The sequence below is a fragment of the Prionailurus viverrinus genome, chromosome E1, assembly GCF_022837055.1.
Source record: "Prionailurus viverrinus isolate Anna chromosome E1, UM_Priviv_1.0, whole genome shotgun sequence".
Lineage (NCBI taxonomy): Eukaryota > Metazoa > Chordata > Mammalia > Carnivora > Felidae > Prionailurus > Prionailurus viverrinus.
Genome location: NC_062574.1, coordinates 50,620,515 through 50,638,997, shown reverse-complemented (window position 1 = coordinate 50,638,997; position 18,483 = coordinate 50,620,515). Strand labels below are relative to the sequence as shown.

Genomic DNA, 18,483 nt, shown 5'->3' with positions numbered 1-18,483 from the left:
GCAGCACAGGGCAGCCCCCATGATAATGAGGCCTTTGTCCAGGGTCCTGGAGCGGTTTGCCCTCAGGACGATGCCCTAGGAGTCTGGCATCCTGGGGATGTGTGTAGCCTACCTGTCCGGGAGGGGAGGCTGCAGGGTGCTCCCCATCCACAGGCCTGCGTGCTCCCCGCACCACGGCCCCTCGCAACAGGCCAGATCTCCCAGCACCTCCTCGTGCCCCATGGCCGCCCCGTGCCCACTCGTGGTGTCCCGGTCCCCGGCTCTCACCACCCACGTGCCCCGGGCCTGGCTCTCTCCTCCCGTCCCCTCGCCTTCTTTCGGGCCATCTATGGAGCCGAAATAGTCCTCTCATTTGTCCAATAGACTCCGTCCATTCCCGATAACCGGAATGCCTTCTCTGGGCTGCTTCCTGCATCATATCATTTGCGAGTTATAATAAAACATACAACAGCCTTTCCTGAAAGCTCCATGTGACCCATTGGTTCGGGGACCGCTTTCGCTGATTTTTCTGCCAAACGCTGGGGCCAGCGGCCGGCCTCTGCCTGCAGTTGTCCAGCAAGGGTGACTCCGGCACGAACGTAAAAAAAAAAAAAAAAAAAAAAAAGAACATGGCAAGAAAAAATGGTGTGAAATCCTTAGGAAGAAATGAGTTTGGGGCATTTGCCGCCTTTGTCCTTAAACTAATTTCTTTACCTGTAAGTGTAAATAATGTAATTTGTAATAACGTCCGTGTTTCACACCTGGGTCACAACGTTTCTGAACGTTCGAGCCATCGGCCCTCGTGAGCCAGGACAAGCCAGCTCGAGCAGCCCGGTGGCGGCGGCGTCTTGTTGGTTGCGGAAATTCTATTCATTCCACGCGCACTTGACACGCAGGGGCTGGGCACCTCCCGCGCGCCAGGCAGCGCTCTGGACGCCGGGGACACATCAGAGGAAGGAAGTGAGCGGTGAAGGTGCTGCTGCTGGAAAGAGCCAAGGGAGACTGGGAGCACGGGGTGGGGGTGGGGGGGGCGCGTGCCACGGTCACAGTCGTAGGAACAGCGCACTGAAAAGATGACATCTGGCGCTTCGTCTGCCCACACGCCATCCTGACGGAGGAAGACCCGGAAACCTGGGGGCCGCGTGAGCCACGGCCACGGCCACGGCCACGGGAAGCACCCAGGACGCCAGGGTGGGGCACGCATCCCCGCAGGATCACCCTCCACAAATATCACCGGGATACTTTGGAAAAGTTGGTACGAGGCATTACCACTTAAAGGGGAACTGTCGGCCTCGATGGACGGTGGACCTTGGTCAGCGCGCAGACACGGGTGAATGCTGCCAGATACGGGAACGGAACGGGTCCCATCGCTGACGGGGTACGATCGGGCTACTGCAAATTGGGGGGGAAGGGAAAAGCTCCCAAGACAGCCTGACATCGTGAAGTCTGAATTCTTCAGAAGAGCTGAGGACATTAGGTGGGGGCTGGGGACGGGGGTGCTGTGTCTGGTAGCTTGAAACCACGCAGAGAGAGGTTTATTGAATGTATCTGTTCCAGACTGTGGCCACAGCCAGTGCAAAGGCCCTGAGGCTCCAGTGGCTGAAGCACAGTGTGCAAGGAGGAAAGCCAGAGGAGAATAAGGTGACGGGGTCAGGTCACACGGGCCCTTGGTGGCCTTTGTAGGGGTGTTGAGCTGAGGTCCTATCTCGTGTTTGCAGACAAAGAAACCGAAGCGTGGGGTCACCAGGTAGGGGGTGGGAATGTCAAGGGAAGCCCCACGGGTCCGGGTCTGATGATGTTGTTTTCTTGCCACCTCACGGCGGAGGGAACTATCCGCAGGTGTCCAACTTGCCCGGGTCTCCCCCATCCCAACAGCCCCAAACGACCAGGTCTGACGGTCCTGTGAGCCAGACCCCTCGAATCCCTTCTGCCCTGGTGGCTCAGGCGCCAGGGAGGGAGGTGTTATGTCCATCAGCTGTTACGGAGGAGGGTGACTGAGTGCGTAAGCACCCCAGCAGGGAGCGTCCTAGCAGGTTCCGGACAGAGGAAGCCACACCTGCCTTGCCCCATCCCTCTCCTAACTCCCCCTGCCCGGTCTTCTTGGCCAGAGCTGGACGCCTGGCCCCAGGGCCACCACGAAAGTCTCCCCCAACAGGGAGGACAGGATTATCGGGACAGCTGGCCTCTTTTGAGGCTCTGACTGCTGGACGGGGTGACCGGTGGGCTTGGGGCCCAGAGACTGAGACCCGGCAGGAGGCAGAGACCAAAGAGGAAGAGAACTGTATCCACGGAGCACCAGCAGAGACCGGACCCGGTGCTGCCCTGGGCGGGGACGGGGCCAGCTTCACGGCGTGGGATCTGCACAGACCCACGGGGCCTGAGCGCACAAGGGACCCACGCTGGTATAATGCTGTCATCTTGAGGCTGTTCATAATTTTTGAACAAGGGGCCCCCCATTTTCATTCTGTCCTACAGCCCCGCTGGATGTGCCGGGGCCAGCGGGCGGGCAGGAGGACCTGATGAGGGGGTCCCGCCCGGGCAGGGCCCTATGGATGAAGGACTCACTCCAGCGAGCGGGCATTCTCTTTGTGTGGCTCCCGGTCACAAGCCGGAGGAGGAGTGTGGGAGGAGAGACGCTTCTGTGTCCGACCTCCCTGCCCTTGGAGAGGTGGGTGCTCTGTGTCCCGGGAGACCGGTGCCCAGCTGGGATCCTGTCTGTGGTGCTCTGGGACGGGTGAGGAAGGCCAGAAGCTGGCTGTTTTGAAATACAATTACAGCCAGTCAGACAGGCCTGTTCAATACTCTATTGACAGGTTCACCTTGGCAACCTGGAGCCCGGCTCTTCCAGAAGCACCTCTCCCACACGGCGCGTCTTTGGTCTTAAAGGCACACCTCCCTCCCCTCCCGGCCTGGTTGCTTGACCCAAGGAGGGACAGAGCCCTGTGCTTTGGCTAGGACCCGAGGACAAGATGGGGGGACTCTCCCTGCCCCGCCAGCAGCCCCCCTTCCACTCTGCAGTGGGGACCTCCTCCTTTGTGCCCCACCCCCACCCCGGTCTCAGGAACTTCACAGTAAAGCCCTTGCCTGCCTGCTGTTAGACACTCTACCTTAACCCTGGTCTTCCCTGGGCAGGGGTCGGAGGGCGCGGGGATAGGAATCCCAAAGTGGCAGGCAGGTCTAGGCACTCCTCTGTGCGGTTGGAGGGTCTGAGTTTAGGGGGAAGCTGCGGGTCTGCATTGCAATTCGCCAGGCTTCTAACGAGCGACGTGAAAACACCGTCACCTTGGGGCGCCTGGGTGGCGCAGTCGGTTAAGCGTCCGACTTCAGCCAGGTCACGATCTCGCGGTCCGGGAGTTCGAGCCCCGCGTCGGGCTCTGGGCTGGTGGCTCAGAGCCTGGAGCCTGTTTCCGATTCTGTGTCTCCCTCTCTCTCTGCCCCTCCCCCGTTCATGCTCTGTCTCTCTCTGTCCCAAAAATAAATAAAAAACGTTGAAAAAAAAATTAAAAAAAAAAAAAAAAAAAAACCACCGTCACCGATGCTGTGCAGAAATGACAGGCACCAGGGGCGCGTGGGTGGCTCAGTCGGTTGAGCGTCCGACTCCGGCTCAGGTCACAATCTCGCGGTCTGTGAGTTCGAGCCCCGCGTCGGGCTCTGTGCTGACAGCCTGGAGCCCGCTTCCGATTCTGTGCCTCCCTCTCTCTCTCTGCCCCGCCCCCGTTGATGCTCTGTCTCTCTCTGTCTCAAAAATAAATAAGCATTAAGAAAAGATTTAAAAAAAAAGAAAAGAAAAGAGATGACAGGCACCAGCTCTACAGACCATGTTCTGAAAACCAGAGCCACTCTGGGGACCTGTCCGGGACACGCGCAGGTCCCACCTCAGAGCACAGAGCCTCTTCCTGCCACGTGCAAGAGCCAGCGGGCGGCAGGGGACACCCCAGGTCAGGCGGAGATGCCGTGGCAAGTGATCCGGGGCGAAGGCACCCTTGGTCCAATCGCTTTCACCCCTGAAGCCTGGTATCTGTGTCCATCTGTCCGTCGGCCTGTCTGGGCCTATTTGGAGAAAGAAGACAGGAGTCAGGCTTCGTGCAAACGAGAATGTGTCTTTGCCAGCAGGTAACGGAGAAGGAATTCAAAGAGTTCACATCAGCAGGGTGTGGGCGCGAGCGACCCCCGCCTAGCTCAGCGTACATTACAGCTGTAGGTGTTTTCAGGATTCCAAGAAAGACTTCTCTCCCACGTAGACTCCGGCAGCAATATTTCTCTGGTTCTGTGCAATATTTTGTGGCATCTACCGTACTTGTTCTTTATCACCAGCCCCAAAAAAGGAAACCCGCAATCACCAATAGGTTCAAAGAGAGAAACACCCTTTCTCTATATGGATCTGCCTCCACGAGGCGCTGCCATTTTCTTGGAGTCAAAAAAACAAAAACAAAAACAAAACCAGCAGCTTCAAAAGCAACGGGCGGGGGCGGGTAGGGGGGAGGCGTGGATCCGTTTCTGAACCTTCCGATCCAAATGAGTCAAAGAATACAAAATCACCCCATTATAATCATTACTGTCAAATCACAGGCAATCAGCTCGCAGACACAGGCCAGATGGACATCCGGGAGAAATCCACAGAGCCAGAGCTGGGTCTGAGCCCTGCAGACCTGAACCCTTTAAATAAAAGAAGGAAAGAAAGGCAGGCCTTGCGTTATTTCCCGGTGGTCCGACAGGAGCCTGCATTCTGGGGGAGGGGCAGAGGGACCGAGGGAGAGAGAGACTCCCAAGCAGGCTCCCCACTGTCAGCACGGAGCCCGGTGTGGGGCTCAGTCCCACGAACCAGGAGATCGCGACCTGAGCCGAAATCAAGTCGGCGGCTTAACCAACCGAGCCACCCTGGTGGTCCTCTTTTTCTGATTTTAAAAGAAATGAGGGGGAAAAAATTAAAAATAAATAAAATAAAAAATAAAAGAATAGAAGAAATTAGATATACATACAATGGAATGTTATTCAGCTTTAAAAAGGACGGAGAGTCTGACACATGTTACAATATGGATGGACCTTGAAGACAGGATGTTTGTTCAGCGAAATAAGCCAGACAGAAAAGACGAATGCTGTAGGATTCCATTTATATAAGGTACTTGGAGGAGTCAAACTCATAGACCCGTGGGTATCGGGGGCTGGGGGAGGGGGAATGGGAAATTAATGTTTAATTGGCACAGAGTTTCTGGTTAGGGGGAGGACGAAGGGATGATGGTGAGCTGGTACAGTAATGCGAATGTGCTCAGCACCGCTTAAAAATGGGGAAAAATAGCGCCTGGGCGGCTCAGTCAGTTAAGCCTCTGACTTCAGCTCAGGTCATGATTTCACAGTTCATGAGTTCGAGCCCCACATCAGACTCTGCACTGACAGCTCAGAGCCTGGAGCCTGCTTTGCATTCTGTGTCTCCCTCTCTCTCTCCCACTCCCCTACTCACAGTCTGTCTGTCTGTCTGTCTGTCTCTCTCTCAAAAATCAATAAACACTTGAAAAAAAGTTTTTAAAAATGGGGGGAAATGGAGAAAATGGTAAATTTTACATGACACGTGTTTTAAATATTAAATTTTTAAATAAACAACTTTTACCCCCCCCAAAAAAAAATCAGAACGATTTTGGGGGATCCCTAAAAGCATTGCGGGCCCTGGGGTGTGGGCCTGATGGAGGAGTGTCCCTGCCCAGAAGCACAGGGGCGGGCTGGGCCTGTGTGCACCTACTCACACCCTCTCCCAGCCGCACACAGGGCTCCACTCGCCACATTCCTTCTTCGTCAGTGAGTAGCTGAGCCCAGAGAAACAGAACATCTGAACTTTATCCAGAACTTCGGTGATTACAAATCGTCTCAAGACACAGTCCAACCTAGCTCTTGCCATCCTCAAGGCCACTGTCCCCACCAGAGGAGGACTGGGGCTCCCTTTTGCCCGCTTGGGGCATCGCTTCGGGCTTTAGTGTTCTCCCATGCACAAGGCAGGGAAGCATCCCTTACAGGGAAGCGTCAGGCACGTTGAAATAGTGCCACTTGTCAGCCACGGCCACTTTTGTTTAGTGAGCCTCAGTTTAGGGAAGAGAGTCCCTGGTGGGGTTCCTGTCCCAGGCTCCCCCAGTCACTAATTCCTACCTTAAGTAGGGCTGCCTTAGGGAAACCTGCACTGTAACATCAGTTTGCTTCTTCTTGGCCCTTTGATAGCAGAACAAGGACCTGTGTGATGCTCTTGACCTGGGATTTCCTTCAAAACCCTCGAATAAAAATGTGTGTGTATGAAAGGAAGGGCACGACGCAAGGGGCCGGGTGGGGAAACACTGGCGCTCACGCTGACATACGTCCGGTCCTAGGTGTGCAGGGGCTCCTAGGGTTCAAAATCGCTCTGGGTCCCGTGGTTTCTGGCTGGAAAGGGAACAGCCACGCAGCCAGAGCGATGGGGAAGGGAGGGGGCAGAAGCAGGGCGCGCGGGGCTCTCCAGCGAGACCCCCACTTGGCCCTGCGCGCGCTTCCCCCTCCTGGCTCCGGGAGAGGCGCGGAGGGCCGCCCTGGCCAAGGCCCCAGCAGCCCGCCAGCCCGAGGGGAGCCCGCCCCCTAGGGGAGGGCGCAGCGGGTGCAGGCTCCGCGGCTCCTCTGCCCCGGCCCCGCCTGGGCGCCGGCTCGGGCAGGTGAGGCGGTGGCTGGGGCGGCCCCCCACCCCGGGAGCCGAAGGGGATCCCTCGGGGGTCCTCAGAGACCGTCCCAGGAAACGGCCCTACAGAACGAGTTGGGGAAGGGGACTTCTTGGACAGACCTAGGGGATCCTTCCGGAGGTGGTGTTAAGGGGACACATACTCCTTTCTATCAGGATTGGGGGGGGGGGCGGGTGAGGGGTAAGAACCGGGTGATCACGTCCGACGACCTTGTCATCCGGGGTGGGGTGGGGGTGGGGCGGCGATGGGGGCCTGGACACGGAGGGACGAAGCTTCGCGGCAGGCGGACTCCACTCCGGAAGTGGGCAAATCGAAGGCCCGATGCAGAATCTATGGGACTTCGGGGGGGTGCCCGAGGCTTTACCACCCGCCCCCGGCCCCCGGGCCCCCCGGTGCAGGCCGAGCTGTGCTCGGTCTGGGCCCTCCCGGCCGCCATCCCACGGTCACGGGATCCCTGAGCACCCCCTCTGTTCGCCCCTCGATCCTTCAGGGACATCCCCCCCCCCAGATGTCCAGGGGGGCTCGCCGCGTTCCCGCCCCTGGGGATCGATCGGCTGGCTGGCGACGCGCGGCCGCGGCTCCCGAGCCTCCGCCCCCTCCCCCGCTCGGGCTACGCAGGACGCGGCCTCCGAGCAGCGTCCTCGCGGTTCCGGGCCGCGGCCGGGCTCGGCTCCCAGCCAGCCTGGGAGGCGGAGACGCACCGGGCCCTTCCGATCGCGCCCGCCCCGCCACTCCGGGGTCGGTGGGGGGCACGATAGCGAGCCCGGCTTCCCCGGCCCCGCGGCGCCCGGCACCCCTCCCCACCCCCGCTCCTCCCCGCCTCACCAAATACCCTCTCGGGCGCGCGCTTCCCCCTCGGCGCGCCGCCAGGCGGGGAGGGGGGCGCGCGCTGGGCCGGGAGGGGGGTGGGGTGGGGTTGCGCTGCGGCTGGCGACCACTTTGGGGTCCGCCTGGCGATTTTCATGTCAATCCCGGCTTTGCTGAAGCAGCTCTCGTTTGGAAAAAGGAAAGAAAGAAATCTGCCCTGTGTGTGGGCCCCGCTGGGTTCGGGGGGCGCAACGGGGGCACCCGAGAGCGAAACACAGGGGGCGGACGTGGAGGGGCGACCTCGCGGGCAGAGGAGGCCCGCGGGGAGACCTTGGGCAAACCAACCCCAAATGAAAAACACACAGCACGCAGAGGCCGTTGTGAGCGCGCGGCGGCGGCGGCGGGCGGTGGAAGCGGCTCCAAAGATCGCATTTGAAATATGGATCCCGGGGGCGCAAACCACCAGGCCGGCGGGAGCCCCGCGACCCAGCATGCGGCGGGGGTCGGGTGGGCTGCTCCGGGCGGGCCCGGGGAGGCTGCCCTGACGTGGGGAGGGGGTGGGCCAGCCGACGTCGCAGAACACCGCTCGTCGCGCTTTGGCGCCTGCGACCCCCTCGGGCCGCAACGCGGAGGCGAGGCCCCGCGGGCGCGGGTGTGGCCCCCGGGAATGCCCGGGACCTGCCAAGGGGCCACGACCTCGCGGCGCGCCGGGCCCGTTGCCCCGCCCGCGCACCCTGCCCGGCCCTCCCACCGGGCGCCCCAGCTTCAGCCCCGAGCTACCGGCTGCGGAGGGACGCGGGGCCATCCGGGGTTTCGCCACCCAAAAGAAAGCCGACCTTTCGCGGGCGGTGTGACAAAGAGCACACACGCGGGGACGAGGACACGGAGGGCGGAGGGGCGCCCTTGGGGACAAAGCCATCCCTGCGAGAGGGTGCAGGGAGGCGGAGTGCAGGGCTCCCACACCGCCTCCCGCTCTTCCCCTCCTGCCCCCCAGGCACAGCCCCACCGGGTCAGTCACCGCTCAAAATGCAGAATTATGAACGCCAGCGCTGAAGTCAGAGACAAGTTCCACCAACTAAGAACAGAGGGGAGAAATGAGCTCTTGTTAAAGCCTGGGTAGATTTTGTAGCCGTTGTGCTAGTAAATTCTCCCTTGGCTGTTTGAAACCCACCTCCAGGGACCTAGAAAGCCACACCAGCTGGGGAGCTTTCCTAGTGTAGGACTGGCCGGGGAAGCCACAGGCGGCCCCTTCCCGGCAGAACTCAGACCTGGGCTCCGTGGGCGGGAGGGGCCTCTCGGTGCAGAGAGCGTCCATTCAGGGAGAAGATTTACGAAGTCATTTGTTTCCCTGGGTCGGTGTGGCTCAGGACCCTTCAGGGACCCCGAGTCTCACCACCCTCTGGCCCAGGGCCATTAGAGTCTCCGGCTTCTCCGGGGTCTGCTCTTTCGGCCCTCTCCCCTCCATGAGTGAGGCTGTGGCTCAGCGAGACAGCATCGCTCCTCACTTGGGGCCCCTGGGGGCCCCTGGGGGCCCCAGCCTGAGGTGGCACCCGGAAGGTTTCTGGCCCTCCGCGGAACCCAGGGGCGCAATGCGTCCCTGGCTGGAAGGGGGCAGCGTCAAATGCGCGGACCCGTGACCCTTCTCCGGGGTTCCCCGAGGGGCTCGGGATATCCCGGATCGGAGGCAGGGGCCCCAGCTGAAGGCTCTGGGAATCCCGAGTTTGAGCTCCACTCGCCTTTGGTTCCCTCAGAGGGGCCAAGACGGGGTGGAATGGAGGGGGGGGCATTGGGAGGTTTCCCAGGAGGGGCTGGTGGGGCGCATCAGGGAAGCCTCCGGGGCGCTCCCGGCTCCTCCTGCACCGTTCCCTCCTCCCCCCCCCCCCCATGCCTGATTTTGTCTATGCCTCCTCCCTGCAGCCCATTGATGTTTCTGCGATCTGAGCTCCTCCCCACACACGCAGGCAGGTGAGGGGTGGTCTAGGGCCAGGCCAGCCCAGCCGGAGGTGAGGCCGGGGCTCTGGGAGTTGGCCTCTCTCCTTATCCGCCCACCCTCCTCGAGGACAAAATAACCGCGCGAAGGAGCGAGTCGCCGCTTTCAGCCCGCGTTTGTGTAATTCGGACACTTGGCGCAGAAAGGCCAGGAGTGGGGGCGGCCGGGGACTCCCCGGGCTTCTGAGGAGCTTGGGGGCCTCCCCTCCCGCCATCTGGGGAGCCTGGCGGCTGCTCACACCGCCACACAGACAGCTATAGAAAAGATCCGCTGTAGTGGCCGGCGAGAGCCACCCTTCCTCCCCAGCTCGGCCGCAGGCCCAGCCCGGCTCCTGCGCAAAGTCGCCGTCGGGGCACCGGCTGCCGCCGCGTGGCCCCGGAGGTCCGGGTCCAGAGCAGGCGCCCAGGAGGTGCGGGGGCAGAGCGAGCTGGATGCTAAGGGCAGAGTCCGACGCCCCTGGCGGCGCAGAGGCTGCAGCAGTGAGACCAGGATGCCGCGGAAACACCCACTGGAGACAGATTTTCCAGGGGATTTTCTAGTGAGGGGGCAGGCGGAGTGTCGGGAAGCTCGGCCCCTACCCGGACGATGGGGTTGCCCAGGACAGGGTCGCTGCGGACCTCCCCCCACACTGAAAGCGCCTATGGCTTGGCGGCTGGCTCTACGTGTGAGAGTGACTGTCGCGCTGACAGCGTTCCCCGCGCCAGCCTCGGGGACCCTTCCCCTTCCGCAGTTAAGTTGTTCACCCGAGAGCTCCTCGCCCTGGCCAAGAGTGTCAGAAAAAAACGCCCGAAACACAGGAGGAAAACGTTTTCCCTGTGTCCCCCCTGCCCCCAAACTCCGCCTACCCCAGCGTCTATAAACCCCGAGAGCCGCCCCCCCCCACCCCGCGACCCGTGGACTCTAGGCAGGCGTCGGCCCCACTTAGCCCCAGCCGCACGCCCCCACCCCCACGCTCCTCGAGGAATCTTGGGTTTGTGCCTCGAGCTTGTCAGAGAGCAGTCACTGCAGACCGAGCCCCTCTCTCACGCCGCCAGAAGACCACCCCCCCCCCAACACACACACTCCCAGAACCACTCGAAGGGAGGAGCCACGCTGGTCGTCTTGGGCAGCGGCCGACGACGCACCAGGAAAGGCCACCGCCGCAGGAGCTGCGAGGTGGTGGTGGGATAGTGGAGTCGGCGAGTGCGTTCTTAAAGACCAGACTGTCTCCAGGCTTCTCCCGGATTCCTGGGAGAAGGCGAGCCCCGAACAGGCTTGGGGGTTCGCTTCAGTCCCTCAGCCCTCCCCGGCTCTCCCGAGCCCCCCGCGCAGTCCCCACCCAGCATTCCGGGACGTGTGTCAGGGCGGGAGCGGAGACCCGGATGGCTCTTTGCCCGCCCCCCTCGCTCATTCCACTCTCGCTCGGCTTTTGCTCATTTTCTTTCTCCAAGGACGCTCAGCCAAGGGATTGCGCAAGCTTCCTGCTCCCGGTCCTTCAGGGGCCTGGAGCAGGGGGCCCGGACACACCCCAGGGCAAGCGCGCCCCGCGCCTCCTGCGCCCTCCCCAAGTCCCCTCACCCCTCGCGGCGACCCCACCGAGCTCGCAGCCCCGCGGGCGGCGCCCTCGGGAGGCCGCGTGGAGCGCAGCAGCTCCCCCAGCCGGACGCTGGAGCGGCACGCCGAACGCGCCGTCTCGCCGCCGGAGGTGCTAAACTTCACACTCAGCGTCTTCTCAGCCTGCGTCAGGAGGGCCTCGCTCAGCTCGGCTGGCTGTCGGGGACCAGGGACGCAAAGTCCTGCCGAACGCTTGGCTCCTTGGCCATTGCGTTCAGCTCCCCTTTGTGCGGCCTCGATCGGCCCCCTGCTCAGCCTGAACCTCTTCTCCGCCCTCCCCACTCTCTCCTTCGATGCCTTTCCCGGGACCCCACCAAGTCCCCCTCGGTCCCCCGCCCAGATGTGGACATCCCCTGCGCCCCCTCTGTGGTCTCCCCCTCTCGTCCTGCTTGGCCTCGGGGGTGGGGAAGAGTCTTTGCTGGAAACTAGGCTTCCAACCCCTGCCCCACCGAGGAGAGTGCCGAGGGTACATTGGGAGCCTGTCAGGATCTGGGGTGCGATCGATCGGGACTCCGAGCCCCCTTCTTGGTAAGGTTCCGGAGCGCTAGGGCCCCAGACTGGCCGCTCCCGTCCTCTTCTTCCTCGTCTCTTCTTTCCGGTCTCCCTGGCGATCCTGTGAACCCCGTCCTCCCTCTTCTCCCTGCCCTTTTCTCTCCCGTGCCTCGCCTTCCTAGATGCCGGGAGCCTCGCGGGGCGGGGCACGCAGGGCGGGGGGCCGCGAGCTGCCCCTGCCCCTATTCCGCCCCCTGCCGGCGGCTCCCCGCGTGTCTGCACATGACGCAATTCTGTGCAACTGGAAACGGCAGTGGATGCTTCCGTGGCCCCCAGCAGGGGTCCCTGGGCGGTGCACACCGAGAAAGGGGCGGAGGGGCAGGCCCAGGCGCCGAGCTGCGGGCGAGGGGTCGCCGCCGAGCCCTCCCGGCCCTGTCAAGCTCTCCACCCCCCCACCCCCCACCCCCCCGCGCCCTCGGCCCGACACACCTCTCCCGCCGGGTCCCGCTCCCTCCCTCTCCCGGGCCCGCCGATCCCTCCCCCTGCACCTCCCCGGCGCCCTCCTCCTCCGGCCCCCTCCCGCGTCCTTCCTTCTCCCCCCGCCGCCCAGGCCCGGGGCCTCCGGTAGGCCCGGCTGCGCCAATCCCGGCCGCGGCCCGCCCCCTGACGCCGAGCTGGGCCCGGCGAGGCCCCGCCCGCTGACGTCCGGATTTGCATGAGTTCTTGTGCAGCCGCGGCCCGGGCTCAGTTGTCTGAGCGAGCGCGAGCCGGGAGTCGGGGCGGGCGCGGGCAGCGGCGGGCGGCCGGGCTGTGCAGGGAGAGCGGCGGCGGCGGCGGCGGCGGCGGCGGCGGCGCGGGCGGCGCGGGCGGCAGGGGCGCCTCGGCCCGGGGCGGCAGCGGGGCGCCGGCAGGAGCCAGCAGCGTCTGCAGCCGCGCCGGCCGCCCGCGCCCCGGCGCGCTCCGGCTCGGCCATGGAGCTGCCAGCTGTTGGCGAGCACGTCTTCGCGGTGGAGAGCATCGAGAAGAAGCGGATCCGCAAGGTAGGGCGGCGCGGGGGCGGCGGCGAGGCGACGAGGGAGCGGCGGCCGGAGCGGCCCGCGAGGAGGCGGGGAGGGGGTGGGGAGGCTGCGGGCCGGGGCCGGGGATCCCGCGGAAGCTGATGGAGTGCTGTCTCTTCCCCCCTCAGGGCAGAGTGGAGTATCTGGTGAAATGGAGAGGCTGGTCCCCCAAGTAAGTAGCGGCGGAGGGGCGGGGGCGCGGGGTGCCGAGGCGCGGGGCTCCCGGGCTCCGGACCGCCGAGCTGGTGGGGTGGTGGGGGGAGCGGACGGGAGGCGGGGTGGAGGTGGGGTGGAGGGAGGAGGGGGTGGGGAAGTCGGTGGCAGGCACTGGGGAAGCCGAGCCGCCGAGCCCGAGCCCGGCGCCCTGTGTTGTGCTCCGCTCTCCGGGAAATGCCATCACTAATTTATGCACTAAAAGGAGCCGGAGGAGCTGGAGAGACGCGGGGCCGAGCCGGGGAGGCCGGCGGAGGGAGGGAGGGCGCAGGCACTGACTGATGTGCAGCAGAAAATGGCTCCTTTCCCCTTTCCCTCCACCGAACGGCTCCATATTGCAAAACCAAAAAAAAAAAAAAAAATTAAAAAGCGACGAAAATGCAATTGTGTGCCTCTTCCCTCCTAGTGGTGCGGGGAGAGGAAGAAAAAAGGCAGAAAATGTTGGGAACTGTCACTGCAGCGCTTTTGGTGGGGATTTTTTTTTTTTTTTTAATTTGAAATGCGAAGGCACCGGATGGAGACAGACGCGCAGGCACACGCGCACACACACACACACACACGCACACACACACACACAGAGGCATATTTTTATATTGCTGAGTATTTGGGGGTGCTTGCCCGTGACACCGGGCTCCAGAGCTGCGAGGGGGGTGTTGGGGGGGGCCGCTTGGCTGACGGTGATCGGATTAGGGGTCAAATGGAGAACAGCTGAAGCCCTCGCGGAGACTCGGGGTTGGGGAGAGGAGGGGGGGACTGCGACTTTGCCTTTCGGCTGCTTTGCACGCAGGGTTCCTGGTGAGCAAAGTGGCTTTGGAACATGTCGCAGTAACATGCTTAAAATTCTTGACAACTGCAAAATAAACGGCTAGTTTCATTTTTCTTACCCCTCCCCTTTCTTCCTGCCCTTGTGTGTTTATTTTGACTTGAGGGGGGGTTGTCGGGGACCGTGTCAGGCCTGCAGAAATCTACCCTCCACCCCCCACATCCACAGCGAAATAGCTTTCGGTTCATGGAGACAGAGTGGGGTCTTATGTCATTCCCCACCTGGAGGCTGCAAGGCTGGCTCGGTTTTTTTTACGCCGTGTCCCCCTCCCTTTTCCCTTGCAAGATATAACACGTGGGAGCCGGAGGAGAACATCCTGGATCCCCGGCTGCTGATCGCCTTCCAGAACAGGTGAGCGTCCCCCAGCCGCCGCCGCCCGCAGCCGTGACCGTATATGGGAGAGTGGGAAAGGGGGCCACGCGGCAATGGGAAAGAGGGAGCGGGCCGCGGGGGGTGGGGGTGGGGGGGAGGCGGGAGCCCCCTTCCCCGACCGGCCTGCACAGGCAGGGCTGCGGCCTCGGCTCTGCTAACCAACGTCCTTGGCGGTTGCGGCAGCCCGGGGTGGGGGCGGGGCGGGGCCCGGAGAAGGCGAGGCTTGTGTTTTGGGGGAACTTCGAGAAGGGTGCGCGCCGGTGGCCCTGCCGCTGCCCGGAGACCTCGAGGCTGCTCCTGGCTCCCCGCGGGCCCCCCTCTGGTCGCAACCCTGGAGCCCCACCCCCAGAGCCTAGGTGTTGCTTTCCTGTAGCCACTGGCCGCTTGGCAGTAGCCCCTCGCGGGGCAGCGCCGAGGGAGCTGGCGTTGTGAAACCGCCGGACGTCACGGAACTGAGCTTAACCTGTTGGGGGCTGGAGAAAAGTTGAGAAGGCCTTAACCCCCCCCCCCACACACACACACACAACCTTCGACCCCCTGGGAGCTTGGGATCTGCAGGGGGTAGATTCTGTCTGGTTCCGGGTGCCCTTCACACACACACACACACACACACACACACACACACACCCCACTGGGCCACTTGGTGGGTGTCTGTCCCCAGCCTCTGCGCAGGGGGAGCTGGGCCCAAAGGGTGTGTGGGATGGGAGCTGCCTGGTGGCGGAGGGGTGGCTTCTGACGAGGGGCTCATCCTGGTGCGCACAGATGTTTGTCACGCTGTAGCTGCTGCGGCTGGATTCACCGCCGGTGGCTGTGGTTCTCTGTTTCGGGGAGGACGGAGGGGGGGGGGGGAGGGCGGGCGAGAAGGGGAGGAGCGGCCGGAGTCCAGGAGCCCGGCCACCCCGCTGCCTTCCATCCCCCCCTCCCCCTTTTATTTTGCATTATTTCCTGTGGTGCGTTTGGCGCTAAAACTGTAAACTCTAGACCCTGGGAGAGAGCCGCCGGCGGGGAAGTTGCTCTCCCGCGACGCAGGGGGGCGCCGAGAAGGGATCCTGCCCCGGTTCCACCTGGGAGTTCACCACCCTGTAACCATGTCAGCGGCTGATGCCATGTTGCATAATGGGTCCCCGAAGAATTAAAACGCAGGCTGTTGCAATGCCACGCAACTTTGGAGTCAGGCCCCGGCCCCGGCCCCTAGGCATGGCTGAACTCCCCTGGGTTAGCCCACGGGCAGGAGGGTGCCTGGGGTCGCTGGAGAGCGCGTTTATGACCCGGGAAGGGGTTGCAACTTTAGCAAACGCTGGGGAGGCACCCCTTTCTCCCGTGGAAGGCTGGGGGCGGTGCTGGGACGATCTGCCTCCCCCACCCCCAGCCTCGGGTCCCCCTCTGCCAGGCCGCAGGCGGAAGCCCGGCAGTTGTATTGACCAGTGCCACCTCTGGTGGGCTTTGTTAATTATTGGGAAACCGAGGCAGCCGGGAGCCCAGCTTCGGCGAGGAGGAGGTGCTTCTGCGCCCCGCCCCGGCCCCGCCCCGCCGCTCCGCCCAAGCCGACCCAGAGCCGGTTCACCAGGTGGCTGCGAACCTGGCCAGGCCGTGGCCTCGGCTGCCGGCCCCCGCCCCCAGCCCCTAATTGGCTCATTTGCCGTCGTGTAAACAAGGGCGCAGCCCCTCCCCCTGTTTAGTGCCTGGCCTTTAAGAAAACGAGTCCTCCCTTCTGCCGGCGGCACTCGCTATCTGAATCTTAATGAGGTCATTAGCATCCGTGCCTCCGACGGGGTGGGACACTTCGGGCGCACACCCCGTTGGACTCGTTTGCACCTCCCCTGGACCCCCGCGCCCACCTCACTTGGTGCAGGGCCACAGGCCTGAAGCGGTGGGCGCCCAGCTGCCGCCTCCCGGACCTAGAGGCCAGGCTGCGCGGGCGGAGGAGGGGGACGCCAGTTCAGGTGCGGCTATCGGGCGTGGGGGAGCCCTTCCTGGAGGACCCCTTGGTCAGATGAGGGTCGGTGTGAGCACAGAGTGGGGCTCTGGGACCCGACCGAGGCGCCCAGCTGGCGGCACAGGCGACCTTCTGCCCTGAGCTCTCGATCCCTCCGGGTCTTGCTGGCCTGGCTGCTCGGGGAAGGGGGGGGGGGTGGGGGGAGCGGGGGTCACCTCAGGTTGGACACAGCAAGAAGGGAGGTGACCCCGAGGCTAATAGCGCCGCCCTCTGTTCCCTCCCCCCAGGGAACGGCAGGAGCAGCTGATGGGATATCGGAAGAGAGGGCCGAAGCCCAAACCGCTGGTGGTGCAGGTGAATATACTCGCTGGTCCTAGGGCTGTCCACTGGTCTTCCCCTTGACCTTGACACCTGAGCTGCCTCCAGGCCCAGAGGGCAGGGAGAGTTCCTCCAGAGCACGCAAGTGCACTTCCTTTCTACTTGACCTTCAACACACTGCCCCTGGAACATAGCTGCTGACCCGGTGGGGGCTGGGACACTCCTGACGCTGGAGGCATGCTCTGGGCCCGGCCTCGTCCCTCTGCTCACCTCCCCCTCCCATCCCCGCCTCGTTCCCCCAGGTACCTACCTTTGCCCGTCGCTCCAACGTGCTGACTGGACTCCAAGACTCCTCCGCAGACAACCGCTCCAAGCTGGAGCTGGGCGCTCAGGGCAAGGGCCAGGGCCACCAGTACGAGCTCAACAGCAAGAAGCACCACCAGTACCAGCCCCACAGCAAGGAGCGAACCGGCAAGCCCCCCCCGCCCGGCAAGAGCGGCAAGTATTACTACCAGCTCAACAGCAAGAAGCACCACCCCTACCAGCCGGACCCCAAGATGTACGACCTGCAGTACCAGGGCGGCCACAAGGAGGCGCCCAGCCCCACTTGCCCGGACCTGGGCGCCAAGAGCCACCCGCCGGACAAGTGGGCCCACGGCGCGGGGGCCAAGGGCTACCTGGGAGCCGTGAAGCCCTTGGCCGGTGCGGCCGGGGCTCCGGGCAAGGGCTCCGAGAAGGGCCCCCCCAACGGGATGACGCCGGCCCCCAAAGAGGCGGTGACGGGCAACGGGATTGGGGGCAAGATGAAGATCGTCAAGAACAAGAACAAGAATGGACGCATCGTGATCGTGATGAGCAAATACATGGAGAACGGCATGCAGGCGGTGAAGATCAAGTCCGGCGAGGCAGCCGAGGGCGAGGCGCGCTCCCCCAGCCACAAGAAGCGGGCCGCCGAGGAGCGCCACCCTCCGGCCGACAGGACTTTCAAAAAGGCAGCGGGGACGGACGAGAAGAAGGCGGAAGCACCATCCAAGAGGAGGGAGGAGGAGGCGCCGGGGGCCGGCGACCCGCAGCCCCAGGACGCCGGCTCCCGCAAGCTCTCCCCCACCAAGGAGGCCTTCGGCGAGCAGCCGCTACAGCTCACCACCAAGCCCGACCTGCTGGCCTGGGACCCGGCCCGGAGCTCCCACCCGCCCTCCCACCACCACCACCACCACCACCACCATCACCACCACCACCACTCGGTCGGCCTCAATCTCTCCCACGCGCGCAAGCGCTGCCTCTCCGAGACCCACGGCGAGCGCGAGCCCTGCAAAAAGCGCCTCACGGCGCGCAGCATCAGCACCCCCACCTGCCTGGGGGGCAGCCCGGCCGCCGAGCACCTCACCGACGTGCCCCCCACCGCCGCCCTCCCGCAGCCCGAGGTCATCCTGCTGGACTCGGATCTGGACGAGCCCATAGACTTGCGCTGCGTCAAGACGCGCGGCGAGGCCGGAGAGCCCCCAAGCGCCCTCCAAGTGAAGCCCGAGGCGCCTGCGACGGCGTCGGCGGCGGTGGCGGCCGCCGCGCCGGTGACGGCGGCCGAGAAGCCTCCAGCCGAGGCCCAGGACGAGCCCGAGGAGCCGCTGAGCGAGTTCAAGCCCTTCTTTGGGAATATAATTATCACCGACGTCACCGCGAACTGCCTCACCGTCACGTTCAAGGAGTACGTGACGGTGTAGCCAGAGGGCTTCGGAAGGGGAAGCGCCATCCCCGCGGGTGGCTTAGCACCTGGTGCCTAGGGGCGGATTCCTCCTCTCTCGCCAGCTGCGGGAGATCCGGGCCTGCCCCCCGAAGTGAGGACGCCCGGAGCCGCAGAATCCGCGTCCCGTCGTCCCGCCGCCGTCGTCGTCGTCGTCGTCGGCTCCTGGCTGGGGCCCGCCCCCGGCCCGGCACTGGCCCCTTGCACGCGGTGCCTGCGGGTCTCTCGCCGCCCCCCTCCACCTGCCCCATCCCCGCGCTGGACCTCCCCTCCCCCCGTGGATCTCCGGGACTGACAGGGCAGCCACGCGCCTCGGTCTCAGAGTTATAGTATTATATTTTAACCGTGCTAACTTGTCAAGTGCAGACTTTACTCCCGTTTGTACGTGGTGTTCTTATTGAAATGTATTGTTTGAGCTCAAAAGGCCCGACCATCCCCTTCGGGCTGATATATATATATTTATTTGTAGGTA

The 18,483-nt window shown here is 63.6% G+C and overlaps 1 protein-coding gene and 1 long non-coding RNA gene across 2 annotated transcripts; both read left to right on the top strand.

Annotated features, from left to right (window-relative positions):
* The first annotated feature begins 1,045 nt into the window (after positions 1–1,045).
* LOC125151605 (uncharacterized) lies at positions 1,046–2,662 on the top strand. Its single transcript, XR_007146882.1, has 3 exons — positions 1,046–1,357; positions 1,537–1,620; positions 2,455–2,662. It is a non-coding gene; the product is annotated as an uncharacterized LOC125151605 (long non-coding RNA).
* Positions 2,663–12,424: 9,762 nt separating this feature from the next.
* CBX4 (chromobox 4) lies at positions 12,425–18,133 on the top strand. Its single transcript, XM_047832861.1, has 5 exons — positions 12,425–12,590; positions 12,737–12,780; positions 13,930–13,995; positions 16,240–16,306; positions 16,573–18,133. The coding sequence occupies exons 1-5, from the start codon at positions 12,522–12,524 to the stop codon at positions 17,989–17,991; spliced, it is 1,665 nt and encodes a 554-aa protein (XP_047688817.1). The 5' UTR covers positions 12,425–12,521; the 3' UTR covers positions 17,992–18,133.
* The last annotated feature ends 350 nt before the right edge of the window (positions 18,134–18,483 follow it).